Source organism: Malaclemys terrapin, chromosome 1, assembly GCF_027887155.1.
Source record: "Malaclemys terrapin pileata isolate rMalTer1 chromosome 1, rMalTer1.hap1, whole genome shotgun sequence".
In the NCBI taxonomy this organism is placed as follows: domain Eukaryota; kingdom Metazoa; phylum Chordata; order Testudines; family Emydidae; genus Malaclemys; species Malaclemys terrapin.
The window spans coordinates 237,464,065-237,485,313 of NC_071505.1; the positions used below are offsets into that span (position 1 = coordinate 237,464,065).

Sequence of the window (21,249 nt, forward strand, 5' to 3'; positions counted from 1 at the left end):
AACTATTTTCTAAATAGAATGAGTCATAAGCACTGACTCCGTGGGTGCTCTGTGGATGGAGCACCCATAGGAAAAAAATAGTGGGTGATCAGCACCCACCAGCAGCCCCACGGATCAGCTCCCTCCCCATCACTTCCCACCCACCACGATCAGCTGTTCAGCAGGTTGCAGGAGGCACTGGGGGAGAGGGGGAAGACAGAGTGGGGGTAGAAAGAGGTGGGGCTGGGGCAGAGCGGGGGCAGGAAGAGGCAGGGAAGGAGTGGAGGCTTGGGGAAAGGGATTGGAGTGGGTGTGGGGTCGGGTGGAATGGGGGTGGGGTGGGGATGGGGATGCAGCCCCTAAAGCCCTACCTTAATCTGGCCCTGGCCTATAGGTTATAGAACCTTTAGGTCACCACTGAAAATCTCTTCCAAGAATTTTTCTATGTATTTGTACAGCAGACAGCACACTGGGTGTTCAGTAGAATTGTGAAATAATGAGGCACTAAGGCCCAGATTTTAAGAATTGTGAATGCAAAATGTTAAGTGGCTTCTTGCCTAATTAGAGTGCACAATTACCACAACTGTGTGCACAGCCATGGTAAACTTGTGCACAAATGTCAAGTCAGATCTCTTACTGCTCATTTATGTGTGTATTTACTGCATGGTCTGGATTTGCCTGGTGAATGGGTAGGTTGGGAGATGATATCAAATCTACATATCTGCCAAACAGGACCTGTATTCTATCCCCACCTCTTGCTGCACAATGAGATTATGTGTGTTTGTTTTCTGCTTTTCTGAATGTTTCTTTGAAGTGAAAATAAAGTTATCATGTGATTATTATTTTTTTAGTATAAAGAATACAACAACATAATTTGCTTGTAGATTCTGGAGAAGTAACTATTTTACATTCTTGTGTTTTGAACTCCCCTTGAAGGCTTTCATCTCTATTACAAGTTGCCCTCCATCGTGCCTGAGAGCTGCCTCCTTATTCTGGTTGGATTACTACTGGGTGGAATTATTTTTGGAGCCGAGGAAAAGTCCCCACCTGCAATGAAGAGCGATGTTTTTTTCTTGTATCTCCTTCCACCGATTGTACTCGATGCTGGATATTTCATGCCGACTCGTCTGTTCTTTGAGAACTTTGGTACCATATTCTGGTATGCTGTAGTGGGCACACTCTGGAATTCTATTGGCATTGGGCTTTCCCTCTTTGGGATTTGCCAGATTGAAATATTTGGCTTGACCGATATCACTTTGCTGCAGAGCCTGCTCTTTGGCAGCTTGATTTCAGCCGTGGATCCTGTTGCAGTGCTGGCTGTTTTTGAAAATATTCATGTCAATGAACAGCTTTACATCCTAGTGTTCGGAGAGTCTCTGCTGAATGATGCCATAACAGTGGTAAGTTACTATATAAACAACTATTGTTGCTGCTACTTGACTGCATGGCACCATCATGCCATATGGCTTTCTAGCTAGTTGTCACTATCTACTGAGAGCCAAAGCCAGTTTATCAAATTCTTTCTTTACACTAGACCTACATGCTAATATTTAATGGAGGCATATAAATATTTCATAGATTTTAATATCGGAAGTCTTCAGGTATTTATCATTGAATTCTGTCAGATTTTTAATAACAATTTAGAGGTTTTCCCCAGATGCAGAAGTGTCTGTGGGGGAGAGGAGGAGAGAAGAGGTGTTCAGCATGGATTCTCATGGATACACCCAGAAATAGTGCAAATCACATGGAGACTATAAGCCCAGTTTCCAATTAGTGCTAATTTGATGTGGGCACCTGCCCAGTTGGAGCTGCACTGAGATCACCAACTTATTTCCTATAGGACACCAAGCAGCCATCAGATGTCTAATGATTAACCAGCTGAGCTGAATTTCTTATGCTGACCTAGAGATGAAAGTCTGCAGAGCCCATTACCCTTTCCCTGAGCCATCCACCTCCCCATGTGTAAATCTGCTGTCAATGTATCTCGAATATTACTGGCATTTCTTCTTACCTGGCCTTATCTCTCCTGAAATCCTTACCCATGTATAAATAATCTCCTGTCATCATTCCTGTAATGTCCTGTTTTATGATCAATGTAACTCCAGTTTTCCACGTCATAAGGGCCAGACAGCTCCATGAATTAGAACCATCGCTTTCTCTTTTCTCCATCACTGGCTTCCTATTCATCTCCTAATTCAACAATGAGTTGTCTTCCTGATTTTTAAACGTTTAAAAATCTACAGTCTATCTCACTGACCTCATATCCCCCATCCACTCTATCTGATCCTTCAGTATTGGCCATTTTTCTTTCCCTTCCCATGATCCTCCACAGTTGGGATATTGTTTTTCCACTTACGCTTCCCAATCTACCTGATGTTGCCTCCTTCCAAGCCACTGAATCACATCCTCTCTTTAAAGCTTATCTTAAAGCCTGACTCTTCTTGTTAGTTTATAGTTGAATCTCTCTATCATGTCTATGATGGTATTAGGGTTGGCCAAACACAGTACTGCAAAAACAGCGCAAGCAAATATTAATTCCAATTCCAAATTGCTGTTTGGTTCAGACATGTCTATGCCTATCTTAACAATCATTCATGCAAAGGTGTTTCGGTTTGCATCAATATTTGGGGAATGGCTGGTCTTCGTATTTATATGGAGCCTTCTCATTGTGTAATTGTTTTCAACAAAAACAATCACTTTTTCAGTTCGAACAGCATCTAACCTAAACACAGATGAGCACACTTTGCTAAAAAGCCCACTGTTTTTGAGGCCTGAAATACGTGTGCCATGATCAGAATGACACTGACTCCCACCCACCATTCTGTACATACACTGCAGTGGTGGTGCTGGAACCAGGCTGCAGATCTTTGGCACAGTCTTCATGTTTGCCTACCTGCTTCTAAAGAAATCATTTATCACAGAGATTTTGAGCCTCCTGGGGTCAGATACAGAGAACACAATTTATGGATCTACCGAATGAGGCCAACTGGCCTGATTCAGCAGATGGGCTGACCATGCTAACAACTTCACCTTGCAGCTCTTTTGAAGTCTCTTGTTGGTCTGTTTTATACTTTGTTTGGGCTTCTATTTTTATCCAGAAATGTTCCGGAGTCAGAATATCTGCAGTCAATGGGAGTTTATAATCAATTCAGTTCCGCTTCAGAGGCAGTGAGTGTTTAAAGACATCGGAATGATCGTTAGAAGGCCCAGTAGCTTGCCATTGGACCTACTCATGGCTTCTGGTTATGATTTTGCACAGTTCTAATCAGTTGATTATATTTAAAATATAACCCAGGTGATCACATTGCATATTGTTCTAAACAGAACTTGGCAGGAGCAAGAGGCATTGTGGCCATTTAGGGTTTGCATCTGTCACAGTTCGGCTGAGCAGATATGTTTTCAGACCTGTTGTCCCACAGCCTCAAATGTCTAATGAAATTACTTGATTTTACTAGTGATCAAACAAATCGTTCTTTTCTTTTCTTTTCTTTTCTTTTCTTTTCTTTTCTTTTCTTTTCTTTTCTTTTCTTTTTGCAATTTGAGTCTGAAAAATCTTGCCTTGGGCAGGGAAAGTGTGAAGTTAGGAAGTCTGAAAATGATTGGCAGCATAGGTGGGACACAGGAATTTGCATCAATCTGGAAAACTTGGTTTTATTCTTGGCGTGGCCGATGACCTGCTGGGTGAAATTGATTGAGTCAGTTTGCCTTTCTGTACCTCAGTGTCTGCAAAATCAATCTGCAAAACAGGAATATTGATATTTGTCCCCCTTTGTAAAGTACTTTCAGATCTATGGATGAAAAATAGTATATATATACATATTATAAGTATATAAGTTGATTATTAATTATTTAGCATATTTTTAAAGTGAATTCAAGGTAAAGACAAAAATACAAAATCTTCCATTAGAATGCAGGACTACAGTGACACTGAGAGGAATTGGAAAGGCTTCTGAAAATGTGCTTTCTTTTCTCTGTAGGTCCTGTACAATTTGTTCAAGACTTTCTGCCAGATGCCCACAATTGAGACCATTGATGTATTTGCTGGAATTGCTAAATTCGTTGTGGTGGGGATCGGTGGAGTGTTGATTGGAATCTTTTTGGGATTTGTGGCAGCATTTACAACCCGTTTCACCCATAAAATCCGAGTGATTGAGCCACTTTTTGTCTTCCTCTACAGTTACTTGTCATACATAACAGCTGAAATGTTTCACCTCTCAGGCATTATGGCGTAAGTATACAAAAAAGGTACTTTAGTAATAATAGCACCAAATGGCAGTGCAAAGCCAGACATCAGTGATGGCTAGATTCTGCAGCCTGTACCTCAGAATGAGTAGTACTTAGTTGTTTGAATAAGTACTGGTGAATGGAGACAATGCTGTTCCATTAATGTTAAATGAAAAAACTCCCATTTACTAAATTGGGAGTAATAACCATTGATCTTTGCTTCTTGGGGCTAGATCAGTGGTGGGCAACCTGCGGCCCATCAGGGTAATCTGATTGCGGGCTGCGAGACATTTTGCTAACTTTGGCCGTCCACAGGCACGGCCCCGTGCAGCTCCCAGTGTCCGTGGTTTGCCGTTCCTGGCAATTCTCATGCTAGTGTTCTCTCTCTCTCTCTCTCTCTCTGGCCCTGTGACTTTTCAAATTGTTTATTCACCACGGAACAGGTTCAGCAGGAGAGACTGAAGCAGAATATCCCATAGCCCTATAGCTAGGGCATTCACCTGAGTGACAGAGCCCAGTTCAATTTCCTTCTCCCCATCAGGTAGAGTGGGAACTTGCACCAGGGGTTTCACACTTCCTGGGTTTGTATCCCAACTGCTGCTCTAAGTTATGCGAAAGATGGTCATCCTCCTTCTCCTTCCCCCTGCCCCCCCGCTGTTTTGTATAAGCTTGTCTATAGGGGCCCAGTCTGGCATGCGAACTCTGAGTGTGATTATTGAATTTGGCCGCATAAGAGTGCATTTCTTTCACCAGTTCATGAATTGCTCTGTGACTTATGTGTCCAGATACCTGGCATGGGGCTGCAATGCACATGCAGAAACATAGGCACCTAGGGAACTTTTACTGCAAAAAAATTAGGTGCTGAGCTTGTTTAAATGCCTATAGGGCTTGGAGGCAGCTAAGCAGGGGCTTTGTGAATCCCAGCGGGCCTGTTTCTTGAATTTAGGCACCTATAGTGGTAGTTAGGCTCCTAAGTCATTTTGTGAATCTAACCCTTTGGGTGTGTGTGTGTGTGTGTGTGTGTGTGTGTGTGTAATTACATACAACAATAATATTTTCTCTGTTATTTCTGACAGATAAAAGTATTATAGTGCTCCCGCATAGCACTTCAATAGGAAGAACTAAGACACCCTTCCTGTACTGCATAAATGACCTGTAATGACCTAAGTTTTAGAAAAGACCATCATGACATCAAATAAATTAAAACAGTTTATTGTGATTCAAGCAATATTGTGTAAAGAACAATCTTCTTTCACTTAAGTATTGCATTGTTCTAGTGACAAACATGAGGCAGTCAGGTTTTAGAAGCGATAACATTTTATGAAACTTAAAAGTTACTACTTAGTATTTCTAATATTTGGTGAAATTTTTGTTGTTTTTAGAACCTTTTCTAGTATCTGATTGAAGACAGAATTGTTTATTTATCACAGATGTGGTAATTTAAGTTTTTCCAGGGCTAAGAAGCAATTAAATGGGGAAAACAACCCTAATTATTTAAGTACTATAAACATAGAAATATTCTCCACACCCCCAAAAAGCAGAAGAAAAAGAAGCGGAAGGCATGCTAATGAACATAAGGAACTGAAGGGTGCATGTGTTTCTTTCTCAGATATGAACCGAAATAAAGTAACATACGAATCCAATTTGACCTAGTTCTGAAATGACCCATCTCTTCCACTGGTTGCTATTCATAGCATTTGTGTGGTTTCCAGTTTCCTCCTGTTCTTAGTCAAATGTCATTGGCAGCATATGATCATGTACTTAAAGGGCTCCCATATCAAAAAAGGAAGTGAAGCATTATATAAAAAAGTCATAATAGTTTGCATGAAAATGCTGAACTGGACACTGTGAGCCTAATATAAAACTAATTATACTGCATGTCTCCTAACATGTTTAAATGGAATAAGCACATGGGTGCAGAATAATACTGAAAGTATACAGCTGTATGGATAAATATTCATTACTATGACAACCCTAGTGTCAACATGTGATTGGCCCCTGCATGGGTATGAAAGATGGAGGAAGTAGTAGGTAGTATTATTACTATTTGATATTCCAACTTGACCACAAAATATTTATCATCAAATATATCTTGAATGTGTTTTTACTCTAAACTTGTTTCATATTTATAATACTATATACATATTAATTATTATTAAATATTTTACTCTTTCCCATAACACGCCATATCCATAATACTGTGCTTGGTCATTTCTGGAATAGATTAATAACGATCATTTATAGCCTGACCTGTGGGCCCATGTGGGGAGTAAGCTCCCTTCCCCCTTTATTCTTCTGTGGCGTCTACTTGGGCCTTCCAGTTGTGGATAGGATAAGTAGACACTGTGCATCTATTCTTCCTCTCTCCCCCTTGAGCATATGGGCGGAGGCCCCTGGGGGCAGTGCAGCTATGCATTGCTCCATACACTGGGCAGAGGGCAAAAGCATATTCTACCTCTTAATTTAATAAAGCACGAAAAGCACATGGTGTATGGCATTGAAATAAAAATTTTAATAGCAGATCCAGGTTTTCCTCTGACATCTATTTAGTCATCTTGAACAGCAAAGACTAGAAGGCCGTGGGTTCAGTCCCACAGCAGGACTTGGGCTCACAGTGAGTGCTCGGAGAAGACAGCACTGCCAGATGTCTCATCATTTGTAGAAGACTTTAAACCCCGGCCACTTTTGTCTAGTGGCTTCCAGACAGAAGTTATGAAATATCAAAACAGTCCTATAATGTATTATTTAGAAAATCAGAGTATTCTCTGTTTTGAAAATGAGGTTGAAGGTGGTGTTTACTCTATCATCCAGGTAAAAGTATTGGATCCTTACATTTTGGGAAAAAGGTTGTTGACATGTCTGAAGCATACATGATAGCTGCAGGTGCCAGAGATGACTGAGTGAACAGTGAATCACTGTACCAATGCAGATGGAAGGCTGTGTACATCTAATTTAAAACATGCTGTTTCAAAGATTAATTTCAGATTATTTTCAAATAAATTCTTACCCACACCCCTCAGCTCTAGGTTTTCATGCATCACAGATACTTAGCCCTGAACTTCTAAAATCCAGTTTCCATTTACCTGAATGAAAGAAACACTGAAACTGACATATTAAAGTTGTGGCACTGGTAAATTACTGGAAAGGAAAATGCAGCATTATCAAATAAATAATATCTATTGACCCTGTCTCCTCACCTGTGTGCAGCTGGGAAATTGATTGAAGCCAGAGGAGAAGAGGAAAAAAAGGAGTTAATGCCTTTTCCTTTTACCCAAAATATCCCATGCAACATACTTGTCATGGGGACAAATGATCCTTGAAACAGCCATTTATAACTCCTGGCCAGATGACTCATCAACATAGTAGGTTGTAATGGATTAATCATCTCCTAGATAGTGCCTATTAGAGTGTTCTCTTCTGAAGGCGAGGAAATGTATTATGATGTAATTAGAGCTGGGCCTGTATCAAAACCATGAACTAGAAACAGTAGCAGTGGAGCTGAACTTTTCAGTCTAGTCCCACCTCAAATGATAATACTACATTTTCTGTTTATAATTTTTATAAGGGCTGTGAAACAGCAGAACTATTCATATGAGTTTCTTTTTTTGCAACAATGAATGAACAGCCTAAAAGAAACATGCACTTAAACTACAGTTAAGTTTAGTAGGTCAAAGAAACTTGAGGACTGAATCCAGAGCTCTAGTTTATTCCAGCCACAACAGAAACTGCACTGTTTGTGCAAATGGACTTACATTTGTCGAAGGGAGACAAAATACAATTTGATGGTAATCAGTCCTTTATTCTTTTCCTGATTTTAACATAGCAGAGTCAACAGGCGGAGAGCAAAGAATGCAGGAGCTACATGTAAATTGGATGTGAACAGGAAGTACAAAACAAAATGAAGAGAACACCTAGGCTTTCCCACTCGCAGATTATGTTGACAATATTAACCTCCACTGGAAAGAAAATATTAAAATAATATTTGTATTTTGCATCTTTTAGAAGTTTGGTAGCTGTCTTGTAATTTCATTTTTCCAAATGAAGAAACTCACATAGGACTTTTTGTTCAAATAGAAGTAACTAATCTAAAGAGCTATCAAATGCAAAATTGCACATTGGCTAATTGTAGCATATTCATCATTTGAAGATTAATGAAGATTTATAGCACTGCTCAATCTCGGTACATTACAGAATGAAGTCAGTTACTGACATTCAATAAGTGAAAGTAATATTGTACTGAAAAAAATATATAAAAAATGAGGATGCTGTCCCTTTAAATTTTAGTGGTTAAATATATGAGATGGATTAAGTTACAGAGGGACAAATTAATCTGGTGACAGATTCTTTTCAGACATCCGTGCACAGAGTCTCCATTAGCTCAGGATCCAAAAACAAACTGCTCCCAAAACTGGCTGACTCACCCTGGAGCTGCAGGGCTTTCCTACATGTCTGTAATCATGATAAGAATTAAGTTTTAGAGGGTAATCAATAGAATCTAACATTTAATTTCATTTTCTGTTTAGTTTGTACACTGTGACGGTCAGGCTTCCCAATAAATCGGAAAGTCAGGAAGGTGAAATGTTATATTGGTTAGACACCCTGCTTCACATAGCCTTCTGGGATTGGTCTCAGGCTGATCTTAATGAGTCCTGGCAAAAGACAATGGCTGCATTATCATAGACAATATGTTCAGGCCAAACCAAAGGTGTTGAGGAGGGAAGAATGAGATCTTCACCATTCTTCTCTGACAGGTCCCGGCCTGTTATGCCGAGCTTGTTTTCCCAAAGAGCCCACAGTTGTAGGGACCCAGAGACTACATCTGAGTTTCAGTTTTACTCAACATCTGCATAAAAACACTGGGGATACAATAAGGAGATATTGGACACAATCCTCACCAATGTCAAACTCATGCTCAGCACAGATGAGGGCCAGGGGATGCAAAGGATGCTCTAAACTAACTTTATTCCTCCTCCATCCTCAACTTGTCCGGGGACAGAGCCAGTCCTCAAAGCACATTAGAGGTGCCAAATGGCTGCTCCAGATTGCACTGACTGGTCTCTTTTTCATTAGCAATAAGTGAGATTGCAGGAAGACAGCATTGTAGGAAAGAAATTGTTATTAAGCATGCTGGGTCCAGTATTGAACAATGAGGATCTGTTGTGTGAATGGTAATGGCCTAGCCCTAGCCCCACCCAACTTGCATTTTTGGGTACCCATTTCTACACTAAACTCATTCCCTCCTGAAACCTGTCCCTCTTTTTCCAGTTCCACTCATCATACTGCACTCTCATGGGATCAGCAGAGCACACTGTGCTCCAGCCCTGCCCCTCCAGTCTCCATCATGCCTGTCATGGGGAGAGGGAAGAGTTGGATTTCCCCACGCTGGGGTAAGACTCATCAGCCACTTATGGCTTTGGCTGTGACAAGGGATCCTAGAGGAGTCAAGGACTTAATATATTCAGCTATTAGTCTTTCTCATCCAGAGCAAACAACACTGTCTCCCAGTATCTGAAGGAAATTGGAATCTGGACAAAAGATCAAGCTACATCAGGAAATGATAGAAGCAGTTTTAGTAGGAGAGGGTACCATTTTGAGAAAGTGTCAGCAACTACAACCTCAACTTTCCCCATGGTTTTCAGTGGTGCAGTATGATTAGTACAAGTGTAGTTTACTGTGGTTTTGAGGCTGGAATTAAACCACATTGGTTCCAATCATCCTGTACCAATAAAACATAGCCATGCATTATCAGGGATTTGCCCTGGGGCAGCTACGCTGGCAGCTGAAGTCCTTCTGTAGACAAGGGGTAAAATTTTCAAAACTACCTAAGTGACTTAGGCGCCTAAGTCCCATTTTCAAATGTGACTTTCAGCCAGACTTTTAAAGGTATTTAGTTGCCTAAAGATGCAGATAGGTACTGAGTGGGATTTTTAAAAGCTTCTAGGAGCCTAAATCCCATTGAAATCAGAAATCAAAGTGTCACTCCTTCAAAGTCAAAGTCCCATTGACTTTCAGTGAAATTTAGGTTTCTGAGTGCCTAAGTTACTTTTGAAAATGGAACTTAGGTACCTAAATCACTGAGACCTTTTTGAGCCTTTTACCCAAGGCCCCTGTCATCTCTTTCCTACTCAGAGTCAGTCCATGAACAGAAATAGATCATTATACTGAGTTATGACCATCATGGACAAGGACATAGAAATACTTGTTATCAGAGGACACGGAGGAATAAGGGAGAAATATGGATGTTGTTCTTTAATAGAGAGAAACTGCTAGGTCCTTGGCCCTTGCTGTCTATGTCTGTCTTAGTAAGCCTTGCTTCCTCCCTCATACGTTGGATGATTGTACCGAGCATCCCCATTTCACTCACTCATGCTGGCAACGTACGTATGCTGAAGGACAGGTGTGATGTCTTGCTTTGTGCTTCTTTGAAGGGGTTGTTTTGTAAGCTCAGCATTAGAATCTTGAGTGACCCTGCAGAGGGCCTTTCATTTTGGCGGTGTGGATCAGCCTATGAGAAAAGGTTCTCCACACTAACACTTCTTTAGAAAACACACCTCCATGAAAAAAACCCCTCTATAAATACATTCTACATATATAATTGAAAATAGGTAGTTGGTAGACTTAATTATGCTTTTTATTTAAGAGACGACCAATATCAAAGGGAGCCCTTCCTAGCTGAACATTGCAATAGTGTTCTCTTTAGATGAATGGGTTTAAAACATAAACTAAACACTAACTTTTAACTTTGCAGGATAACAGCTTGTGCCATGACCATGAATAAGTATGTGGAGGAGAATGTTTCCCAGAAGTCCTACACAACCATAAAGTATTTCATGAAGATGCTGAGCAGTGTCAGTGAGACCCTGATCTTTATTTTCATGGGAGTGTCCACGATTGGAAAAAACCATGAATGGAATTGGGCCTTTGTTAGCTTCACCCTCCTCTTCTGTTTGATCTGGCGTGCACTGGGTAAGAAAGTCTTGACATCCAACTTTGTTCTTGAGCATTCTTTACAAGTGAAATGTGCATCTTTTGTGGCACAGGACCTGTGAAGAAGTAATAGCTAATCTGCATAGGATAGGGGAAAGCTGAATATCTGCTTGTGCTGGATATGGGAGACTAATAACTTTTTTCCTCACTATTGGCAGGAGACTTCAGGTCAGAGCTCTAGGGATTGATAAAGCTGAGTTTCAGTAGGTCACAGTAGGTCTCCTTACATTTAAGTGTCCTTTATTTCAAAGAGGTTAGTCTGCTTTCCAAAGATTACTTTCAGCTCAGTCTTGTGCTCATGAAATGCGTAGGAGTCCATATATTCCCGTAACCATATTGAAACTAAAGCGTCATCATTGTCACAAGCATTTTATTTGAAAGTGGTTTAAAAATAAACAGAAAACGAAAGAAAAATTCCCCAAATTATTGGCAGCATTGCAAAAAGGAAACAAATAAGAGTTAGTTAATGTCTTGTATGTTTATCCCAATTCAGTCATGATCAGAAATACCAATAGCATTACAATGGGGGATACCATAGTTAAATTTCTGTTTACTGTGTTATATGGTTCTTAAACCAGAAAAGAAGAAAGTGTCTTCTGTATGTTGAGAAGAAACAAACCCTTTAAAGAGTCTTTTTGGCTTCCCCTATTCTGGGCCACAATCCTGAAAAGATTTATGCACATGCTTAACTTTAGTCACTTGAATAACCCATTGGCTTCATCACTCATGCAGGTAAAGTTAAGCATGTGACTGTTTCCAGGATTTGAGTCCTTGTGTGTTGGAGACAACAGGTAACATTTTTGACAGTGTCTAAGTCCCATTTTTACAGTTATTTAGCCACTTAAGGCCAGGTTTACAAAGGTATTTAGGCACCTAAAGATGCAGATCAGTGTCTAGTGGGATTTTCAAAAGTGCTTTAGTAACTCAGGACTAAAGTAACTTAGGACTAAAGATTCACAAAGGGAGTTAGGTGCCTAGCTGCCTCTTTAGGCACCTAAATCTCAGAATCAGGCCCCACTGGGATTCAAAAGCCCCACTCCCCTCAGCTGCCACCAAACCCTATAGGTGTCAAACTAGCTCAGTGCCTGAGTTTTTGCATTAAAAGTTCTGTAGGCACCTATGTTTCCACCTCTGCACATGCGCACTGCAGCCTCACATTATGCGTCCGGATGCCTAAACTCCGGAGCAGTGCACGTACCAGAGAAGGATAGGTGCTTCTCCACCTAACTCACCTGCAGGCCCAATCCAGTCTGCTTAAACGGGGAGGAGGAAGAGCTCCCTCATAACCTTTAGCCCAGTGGCTAGGGTACTCATCTGGGATGTGGGAGATGCCCAGCTTAAGTTCCCTCTGTCCCTGAGAGGAGAAGGGAGTAGATCAGGGATCCCCTGGCACTCAGGTGAGTGTTCTAACTACTGCCTATGGGGTATTCTGATCTGAGGCTTAGTCTCTCCTGTTGAAGCTGTTCCACTGTGGATAAATAATTAAAGGGTCATTGGACCAGAGAGAGTGAAAGCACACAAGCTGAGAATGACTCTATAGTCTGGTGTTTAGGACACTTAGAGTTCACCAGGGATGTGGGAGACCCAGGGTCCTGTCCTTTTCCTTCAATGCCTCTTTAATTATATGGAACAGTGGAACAGCTTCAACAGGAGAGTGAGGGAACCCCCTATCAGAATGTCCCATAGCCCAGTGACTAGGACACTCACCTGAGAAGTGGCAGATTCCCTCTTCCTCCCTCAGGTGGAGGAAGGACTTGAAACAGGGGTCTTGCACATCCCAGGTGAGTATCGTGCCACTGAGCTAAAAGCTATGAGGGAGCTCCTATTTCTTCTTCCCGCTGGCTTCTTGCAGAAAACAACATAGGAAGTGAATTTCAAGGGAGTTCACAGCTGAGAATCCAAAGCAGAGGGAGGTGCCTCTGTCCAATGTGGATTTAAGTGTCGAACTCCTTGAGCTTGAGAAAGGTGGGGCTTAGGACACAACCCTCTCCTTAGGATCTCCCATAGGCTAGCTTGGCTGGGGAACTGACTGTGAATGCTGGTGATTTCTAGCTGTCTAACAGTTAGGTGTTGTGACACACAGCACCACTATGCCTAACTTCCTTTGTGAATCTAGGCCTTAGGAGTTTAACTGAGCTCCCATAGACTTTCAGTGGGAATTAGGCACCTAACCAGCTTTGATGCTTATATAAATTTCACCAGGTGCACCTTGGTGCCTAAATACCTTTGTAAATCTAGCCCTTAGGAACTAAAGTCCATGGATTTTCAGCCACTGGAGTGTTTACATCACTTTTGAAAATAGGACTTGGGCTCCTAAGTCTCTTAGGCACTTTTGAAAATGTTACCCAATGTTTTAAACTAAAAATCTCTCAATCTGGTAAACAGACATTTCCTTTCTTAAAAAAAACAAAAACAAACAAACACTGTGTCATAAAAATAAACATCAGCAATGATGAGGCTTTCCATGTCACTGCAGTTTTCCCTTTGACTATTGTCTTCATCCTTTCCTCAGGTGTTTTTGTTTTGACTCAGATCATTAACATGTTCCGGACAATTCCTCTAACTTTTAAGGACCAGTTCATTATTGCCTATGGAGGTCTCCGAGGAGCCATCTGTTTTTCTCTTGTATTTCTGCTTCCTGTTGCTGTGATCCCCAGAAAGAAATTGTTTATTACTGCTACTATTGTGGTGATATTCTTTACCGTTTTCATTCAGGTGAGAACTCTCCTTCTGTCAGGTTTTGTTTCCCAGATGTTTTGTGAAGAAGCATTTGAGAAGAAAATCAAAACATTTAATCTGCCTGAATGGGCCTTTTTCAGAGGGTTTTGTAATATGACCATCCCTAAAAATGCAGTGTAGCCAGCAGCCAGGCAGCAAAGGTGTGTCAGGTATTTATTAACAGCTTATGTTAATGTGTAAGTAGCATTAAAATAAAAAGAAGACATTTCCTCCATAAGTAAATGTTAAAAGCCAACATAGCATATTGGGCAAGCCAGACCTTGGTGCCTTCTCTTAAAATAACCAAATGAGGATAAATACTAACCAAAAATTCCACTGTCACCTACTCTTCGATATTAATTTCCATATTCCTATTTAGTGAGCCCCGAATTTTAATTTCTAAAACAATAGCTGACGGAGAATGTAGCAAATCTGTGTTTGAATTAAGAAAAGATTTACTTCTGGTTTCAAAAGCTGATTGTTTTTCTTCATCATGCAATTCTTGAAAAACTTGTATTGGAAAAAAATGGTTGCCATTAGCAAGTGGCAAGTCACTAATAGGATTTGTCAGATGAATGCATCCTTTTTTTTTTATGGACATCAATCATAGTCTGGAGATTCCCTTCACTTCTGCTTTGCTAGTAGGGACTGTATTATGTGAGGGAGCACATTGCTGACTAAATGCAACACTTGCTAATTACAAGGGTGAATTCATATTTGAAACTACTGTACCATACTTGTCTTTGGGGAGCCAGGAAGACCCCCAGGCTGGTTGTCACAGTTTTGACTGAAAAAAAAGAAGGCAAATGACTGAAATGTATGTCTCTATTCCTTTATGTCTATGAGTCAACAAGGATTTTTTTTTTCTGTTTTCTGTACAGGGAATAACAATTCGCCCACTGGTAGAGTTTCTTGATGTTAAAAGATCGAATAAAAAGCAGCCAGCTGTCGGTGAAGAAATTTACAATCGGGTATGCCATAGCTTTAGCATTATAGGGTGAAATCCTGGCTCTGTTGAAGACAATTGCAAAACTCCCATTGACTAGGACCAGATTTGACCTGTAATGTGCCTGTGCCACAAGGAGATAAACTTTATTTTATATGTATATATATATAGAGAGAGAGAGAAAGAGAGAGAGAGAATTTGCCTTTGGATTGTTCATTTTCTAAATTGTTGATCTGCTGTGATAAAATTACATTCCTTTTACTCTTTATATATGAATTTGCTGCAGTTTTAGGACTTGCCTATGTTAGAACAGTGGCACATGTTTAACTAAACTGATATTAAATTCAACTAGTGAAATCAGTGCAAACCCTAATGTAGACACACTTAAATCAGTTTAACCCTACCGTACATCAGTTTCTCTCTGAATCTAAGATATATACTCCCAGAGCTAGATGGCTAAATATGTATGTGAATCCCACTCTGGGTGCATCACAATTTGTAATGTATTTACTCACAGAATACTTCTGAGCAGTAGAGAAGTGCTATTATCTCCATTTTATAGATGGAAAACTGAAACACAGAGCGATGAAGACTCAGATCCTCAAAGGTGTTCAGGCACCTAACTCCAGTTGATTTCAGTGGAATTTAGGAGCCTAAATACCTTTGAGGGTCTAACCCTGATTATGTGTACACTGCATCTGGGAGCGAGCCTCCAAGCCCAAGTCCAGAGACCCCTGTTAGCGGGGATCACATTAGTACACTAAAAATAGCTGTGTAGACGTTGCTGCTCGGGCTGGAGCTCAGGCTCTTAAGCCCCTCCCACCCACCCCAGTTTGAGAGCCCAAGTTACAACATCAAAGCAATGTCTACACAGCTATTTTTATGCACGCTAGCATGAATCCCGCTAGCAAAAATCTGTGCACCTGGGCGGTGAGGCTTGCTCCTAGATGCAGTATAGATGTACCCTAAGTGACTTGCCTCAACGTCACACAGGAAGTTTGTGGTGGAGTAGGACATTGAAGCCAGGTCTCCTGAATCCTAAGCTAGTGCTTGAATTACTCGATAATCTTTCCACTCAACCTAAGGCAATTTAAACACAGACTAACTGGTTTTAGGGCCTCTATTAACCCTTGCACTCCCTTCTAACCCTGTGGTTCTGTGATTCTACTTTACAGATTTGCACTGGTTTAACTCAATTGACTTTTGAATTGGTTGAGTTAAACTGGTGCAACTTTTCTAATACAGACAAGACTTTAGTGATTTAAATAAGCTCTCGTTAAAGTGTCATATCTAAGAGCAAGCTAAATGATGTCCGTGGGAATTCATAAGGAATCTGTATTTTTGCCTTTAGTTCTTTGATCATGTGAAGACTGGAATTGAAGATGTGTGCGGACACTGGGGTCACAACTTTTGGAAAGATAAGTAAGAATGTTATTTAAAACTCTTCGCGGTAGAAGGGAGACTAAGTTGGCTGAACGGATGAGCTGGCTTAGCAACAGCAAAAGCAGCCAGTCGGGCAGCAGATTTACTCCTCGGGGTTTTACTCCTGTTTGCTTTGGTTTTAGCATGCGTGGGTTACACGGTGAGACAAAATAGTTTTACAAAACCACAAGAAAACAGAACAAAAGCCTAAGGCTGGGTAAAAACCCAGCCCTCTGACCCCAGCTATGGAATTCCATCACCTCAAACCATTCGTTCCCCATTTCTGGTTGTTTTTGCAATGTTTTCTGTGTGGCCTTTGAGAGGTTGTGTAAACCTGTAGTCCCCAGCCTGCTTTGCTATTCCAACCTGTACAGCTTTGTAATGTTGAAGGACAGGGTTAGCTCCTTGCTTGGTGGAAACCAATCAGCGTCCTTTGGATCTTATCACAGGAAGACTCAGGAACTAGTTGACTTTGAGGTGCCTGAAAGAGTTGAATATCAGAACAGCAGATTGGCTATTGCGTGGTTCTTGATGGTTTTATTTCAAACTTAGTAAGGAGAAGAAGGATCAATAGTGGTTCAGTAAGCATCCAATTGCTACACTAGAGGCGAGAACTTTTAACAAAATTGAATGTTCTTTTTCAGGGGGCCATTAAAAGTTCAGAGCATGAAAGGCAGTGAGTTCAAGCCAAGGCCTTTTTGGCGCTATTACAGTAATATTTACTGCTCTCTTTGTCTTTTAGGCAAATGGCTAATTAAAAATAATAATTGTCAATAAGCCAACACAATTAAAAGCTAAAGGCCACTGTTAGAGGGTGAATGTATGAGCCCAAACAGAGGCCAGTCCCAGCAGAGAAAGATTTACTTGATCCTTGATTACCTCATTCAATGATATTTGATTGACGTGGCCAGAAATCCATCCCACAGGGAGTAACCTCCATCCCCATCACTGCAGCCGTGGAATATTTGCTTTCCCGAACTATTTGTAACAGAAGCTAACTGGTCGGGTTGGTTTGCCTTCCCCACAGGTTTAAAAAATTTGACAATAAATTCCTGCGGAGACTTCTAATCCGGGAGAACCAGCCCAAATCCAGCATTGTTTCCCTGTACAAGAAGCTGGAAATCAAACATGCCATTGAGATGGCAGAAAGTGGGATGATAAGTACAGTCCCATCCTCAGCTTCTCTCAAGTGAGTAAAGCCAGTGTGGATGAATCTCCATGTAGGTGTGTGGGTTTATTATACTACACCATTTGTGTACAGGGATTGTGTCTTCGTAAGACTGGTATATTAGTGTTGCCTGACATTGACAGTGCAATTACCATTTTCCCCACAATGAATCTGAAATGAATGCCATCAGCGGGAGTGGTGGCTGTAGCTTTGGGGTCGCTCGGGCACTGGCCCACTAAGAGAAGTGAAGGGATTCATTGTTGGTCAGTTTCACCTTCAGCCCACAGAGACTGAAGGTGACCTTTGCTCTTCCAGGTTGAAGAGCCTGATGGCACAAGTATCCCAGAGTGCAGCACATTCCCAAGGGAGCTGTGTCTAAATTCTGAGACAGTGCCTGCCCTTCTGAAAAGCAGCCATGGCCAGATTTAGGGGCAGGCAACCAGCCGGGGTGCTGGGCTTGGGGGGCAATGGGGCCCAGGTTGCTGTAAGTTAATCAAAAGTTTAACAAATTGGGGGGGAGGGGGTCCATTTGGTCTAGGGCCAGCCCTGGGTACAGCAGCTGGAAAGGAGGTTTCAGGGGCACTTTGACAAGTACCTCAATCAAATCTGTAGTTTAATCCAACCTGTATAGAATTTTGAAAAAGCATGACATTTTTGGGTGAGTTTTGAGCTTTGCCATTGACTTCAATGGAGTCAGGATTAAACCCTTCATCTTGTAAAAAAAAAAAAAAATTCCCCCTATGTAAAATTTTATTTTTATCTCTAAGGAAGAAAATTGGTAATTTTAATTTGTATGATCAGGTATTAAGCATCTCTCTCTCTCTCTCTCTCTCTCTCTCTCTCTCTATTTTTTTTTCTACTTTTCAACAGTGACTATCCGGAAGATAAAGTAAGGCCGCCTTCCCCTGCTGAAATGGATAATATGCGAGAAATATTAACAAAGAATCTCTATCAAATACGACATCGAGTAAGGGTGAAGTTATACTTAATGGAATGTCCCATATCAGTTTTGAATGTAAAGGTCATCTGAAAAATCCATTCTCAGACCAGATTCTCAGTTGGTGAAAATCAGTGGAGCTCCATTTGGATTTATGCCAGTTGAGGATCTGTCCCTTTTATGTTCACAATAAGCCATAAGGGCTTTGCTGGCATTTATACCTTTGTATGGGTACTAAATATTATTGTTACATTACATCCAGCTTATTTACTTTACTTTTGAAGGGTCATATGCACACAACCCCATGAAACCAAACCCCAGTTTTGTCCCAGTTCTGTCATGCCAGTGTTTTGGTCAGCTCTTGATGTGAGATTGCTCTTCTCATTTTCAGTGGTTGTGTGGTTGTTTCTATTGAGAGTACGAATTGATGAGCTGAGAAAGTCGTGACATAAAAGCAAAAAGGACACTGTACTTACACCCTACTGTGGCTAAAATGGTTTGTGTGTCTGTGTTTTTGGAAAGTGTTCAAATGAGGCGCTGGCTTCAGCTCACTGGAGCTGAAAATATTTCCCCCCTTTGGTGACTGATCTTATCATCTTCAAACGAGTGTCCTCTATTGACACATTGAATGAGCTAGTGTGAATCTGGCATAAACACTGTATTAAGCTATTTTCCCCCCATTCTTTTTCATGATAAATATTGGCAGGTTTAACAAAGACAGGTGCCGAACAGAACGCCTGTGGAACAAATGACTAAACAAACACTGACCTAATCACTCGGATTGTCCTTAATCAATTTTTAATGTGATTCGGTTTGGAAGATATTTGTGACGCTTAAAAAAATGTTAAAGCAAAGAGTGCATTTTGTGCTGTTTGTAAATTGTCAATGCATTTGCCATTGTGCTTTTGAAAATGTTACCACGGCCTTTGTTTTTCAGACGATGTCATATAACAGACACAGCCTGGCTGCAGATGCAAGTGAAAAACAGGCCAAAGAAATTCTTATCCGTCGCCGACACAGCCTGCGGGAGAGTGTAAAGAAAACCCACAGCCTATCTAGGGACAGACCGGTATTTGCATTTTAGTATGTTTGTAGAAAAGAACTCATCATAGCTAAATATCATGCAAAATGTCCCCATGAAACACAGGAAAACTTGAATGTGCAAGGGAACAAGTAAAAATCAGTCATTTGTAATACTGACACTTAGGCTCTGATCTTGCACCTTGTTCTGTGCACGAGCCCTGGAGCTTGTGTGAAGCCCCATTTACCTCCACAGAGCTCCATGCAGTTGCATCTGTTGTAGGGTGAGGTTCTATTGCCGCCGTCATCCAAAATGTCCACAAAGAACTTCACAAACTTCATACACATAGCACTACAGACTTCTCTCTTCTCACTGTGAAGGTGCATCTGTATGTTAATAGAGCCTGCTTGGCTGAGATAGTGGCACTGAGGCAGAAAATCTGTCCATAGAAAATCTCCGCAACAATGTAAAGAAGACAAATTTTGACCAAGCTCAGCAGACCACCCCCCTCATTTGAAAAGTGCCAGGCGTTCTGCAATATCCACAGAGGGCACATAAGACCTCCAGCTTTGAGGAGGCACATAAAGGACCCCCTCTCCCCGCCAAGTAAACTGCATGGTATGCAATTTATTCTTCTTCAAATGATGCCGTTTGAAGGGCTGAGTCAACCTATACTGCAAAAATCACAAACTTCAGGTCATATCTGAAAGACTAGGGGGAAAGGGTCTTCCAGTAGAGGCGACACTGGCAGCTGCTTTGAAATCAATCCATCTACCCACTTTAGGAGAAAGGAAAATTAACCATTCTTTGAATATTTATTTTCGCATTCCATGGTTACTTGGTAATTGCTGTACTCATTGTTACAGCTGAGGTCAGAGTGACATCTGCAAGAATCACTGTATTTGGTTATCATCATTATTGAGGCTACCATGGCATTTAGTGTAACACTAGATCTTGTTCTGGAAGCACAATATTTTTCTGACACTGCAGCCATGGCTACACATTGCCTTGGTCATGCAAATAACTGATTTACTAGCCAGGGATGCCAGAGAGAAGTACAGGACAAAGAAATTTTGTGGGTGGGAAAAGAAACAGGGGGTCCAAGTCAGATTGTCAAAATTCACAGACAGTAATTTTTAAAATATTTTTTCTTAAATAATGTTGGATTATTTTTTTTTACTTAACCAATATGCCGTCAGCTCAGTGCTCCTGGGTAGCACTACAATATCCAGAGGACACATGTCTGCTAGGAAATGGATTTCAATTTCAAGTTTCTTTTGGGTACACAATGAGTGGGATGGGTAGATAGGGAAAGGGGGCAGATTTAAAAAAAAAATCTCTTGAGAGTGTCACTTTAACTACCACAAACTGGATTCACTTGAGAAATTGTAGATAAAAAATTAAGAGTCCTATGCTGTAAGCTACCTACCACCAGTTGCTGACTGTCTTCAACTCCACATGATTTTAATGGCACTTTGTAGGAGCTAGGCCTTTAGGCTCTGATCTTGCAAACACTTAAATGTGTTTAACTCTATGCAGTGAGTTGCCCGATGACCTCACTGGGATTAGTCACATGTATCAAGTTACTCAGATATATAGGTGATTACAGGATCGGGGCCTAGATTTGTTCCTGCTCTGAGAGTTTGTAAGCCAACTTTCAATTTTGAGCTAATTTTAATAAGTGAGTAATAAAGTTCTAAACAGGGATTGTGTATAGAAAGACTTTGGGTTTTCTTACATTAGCAAAAGTGGTTAAGGAAAGGTGTGGGTTAATAAACATGTAACTAACTCTGACCTATCCAGACCTTTTCTCTAGTATAGATGCATATTAACATATTTTATTTTGG

General features: G+C 40.9%; 1 protein-coding gene across 3 annotated transcripts in view; it reads left to right on the forward strand.

Annotated features, from left to right (window-relative positions):
- SLC9A2 (solute carrier family 9 member A2) overlaps window positions 1–21,249 on the forward strand; it is a 34,300-nt gene that overhangs the window by 6,346 nt on the left and 6,705 nt on the right. For 2 of the 3 annotated variants that reach the window (XM_054010249.1, XM_054010239.1), the window contains exons 2-10: window positions 916–1,379; window positions 3,957–4,207; window positions 10,952–11,169; window positions 13,703–13,905; window positions 14,790–14,879; window positions 16,206–16,276; window positions 17,304–17,465; window positions 18,315–18,411; window positions 19,319–19,450. In XM_054010249.1, coding sequence (XP_053866224.1) covers window positions 916–1,379; window positions 3,957–4,207; window positions 10,952–11,169; window positions 13,703–13,905; window positions 14,790–14,879; window positions 16,206–16,276; window positions 17,304–17,465; window positions 18,315–18,411; window positions 19,319–19,450 — 1,688 coding nt within the window. Of the gene's footprint in view, window positions 1–915; window positions 1,380–3,956; window positions 4,208–10,951; window positions 11,170–13,702; window positions 13,906–14,789; window positions 14,880–16,205; window positions 16,277–17,303; window positions 17,466–18,314; window positions 18,412–19,318; window positions 19,451–19,782; window positions 20,000–21,249 lie in introns of those variants that run through there. The other variant, XM_054010257.1, reaches the window with a different exon arrangement.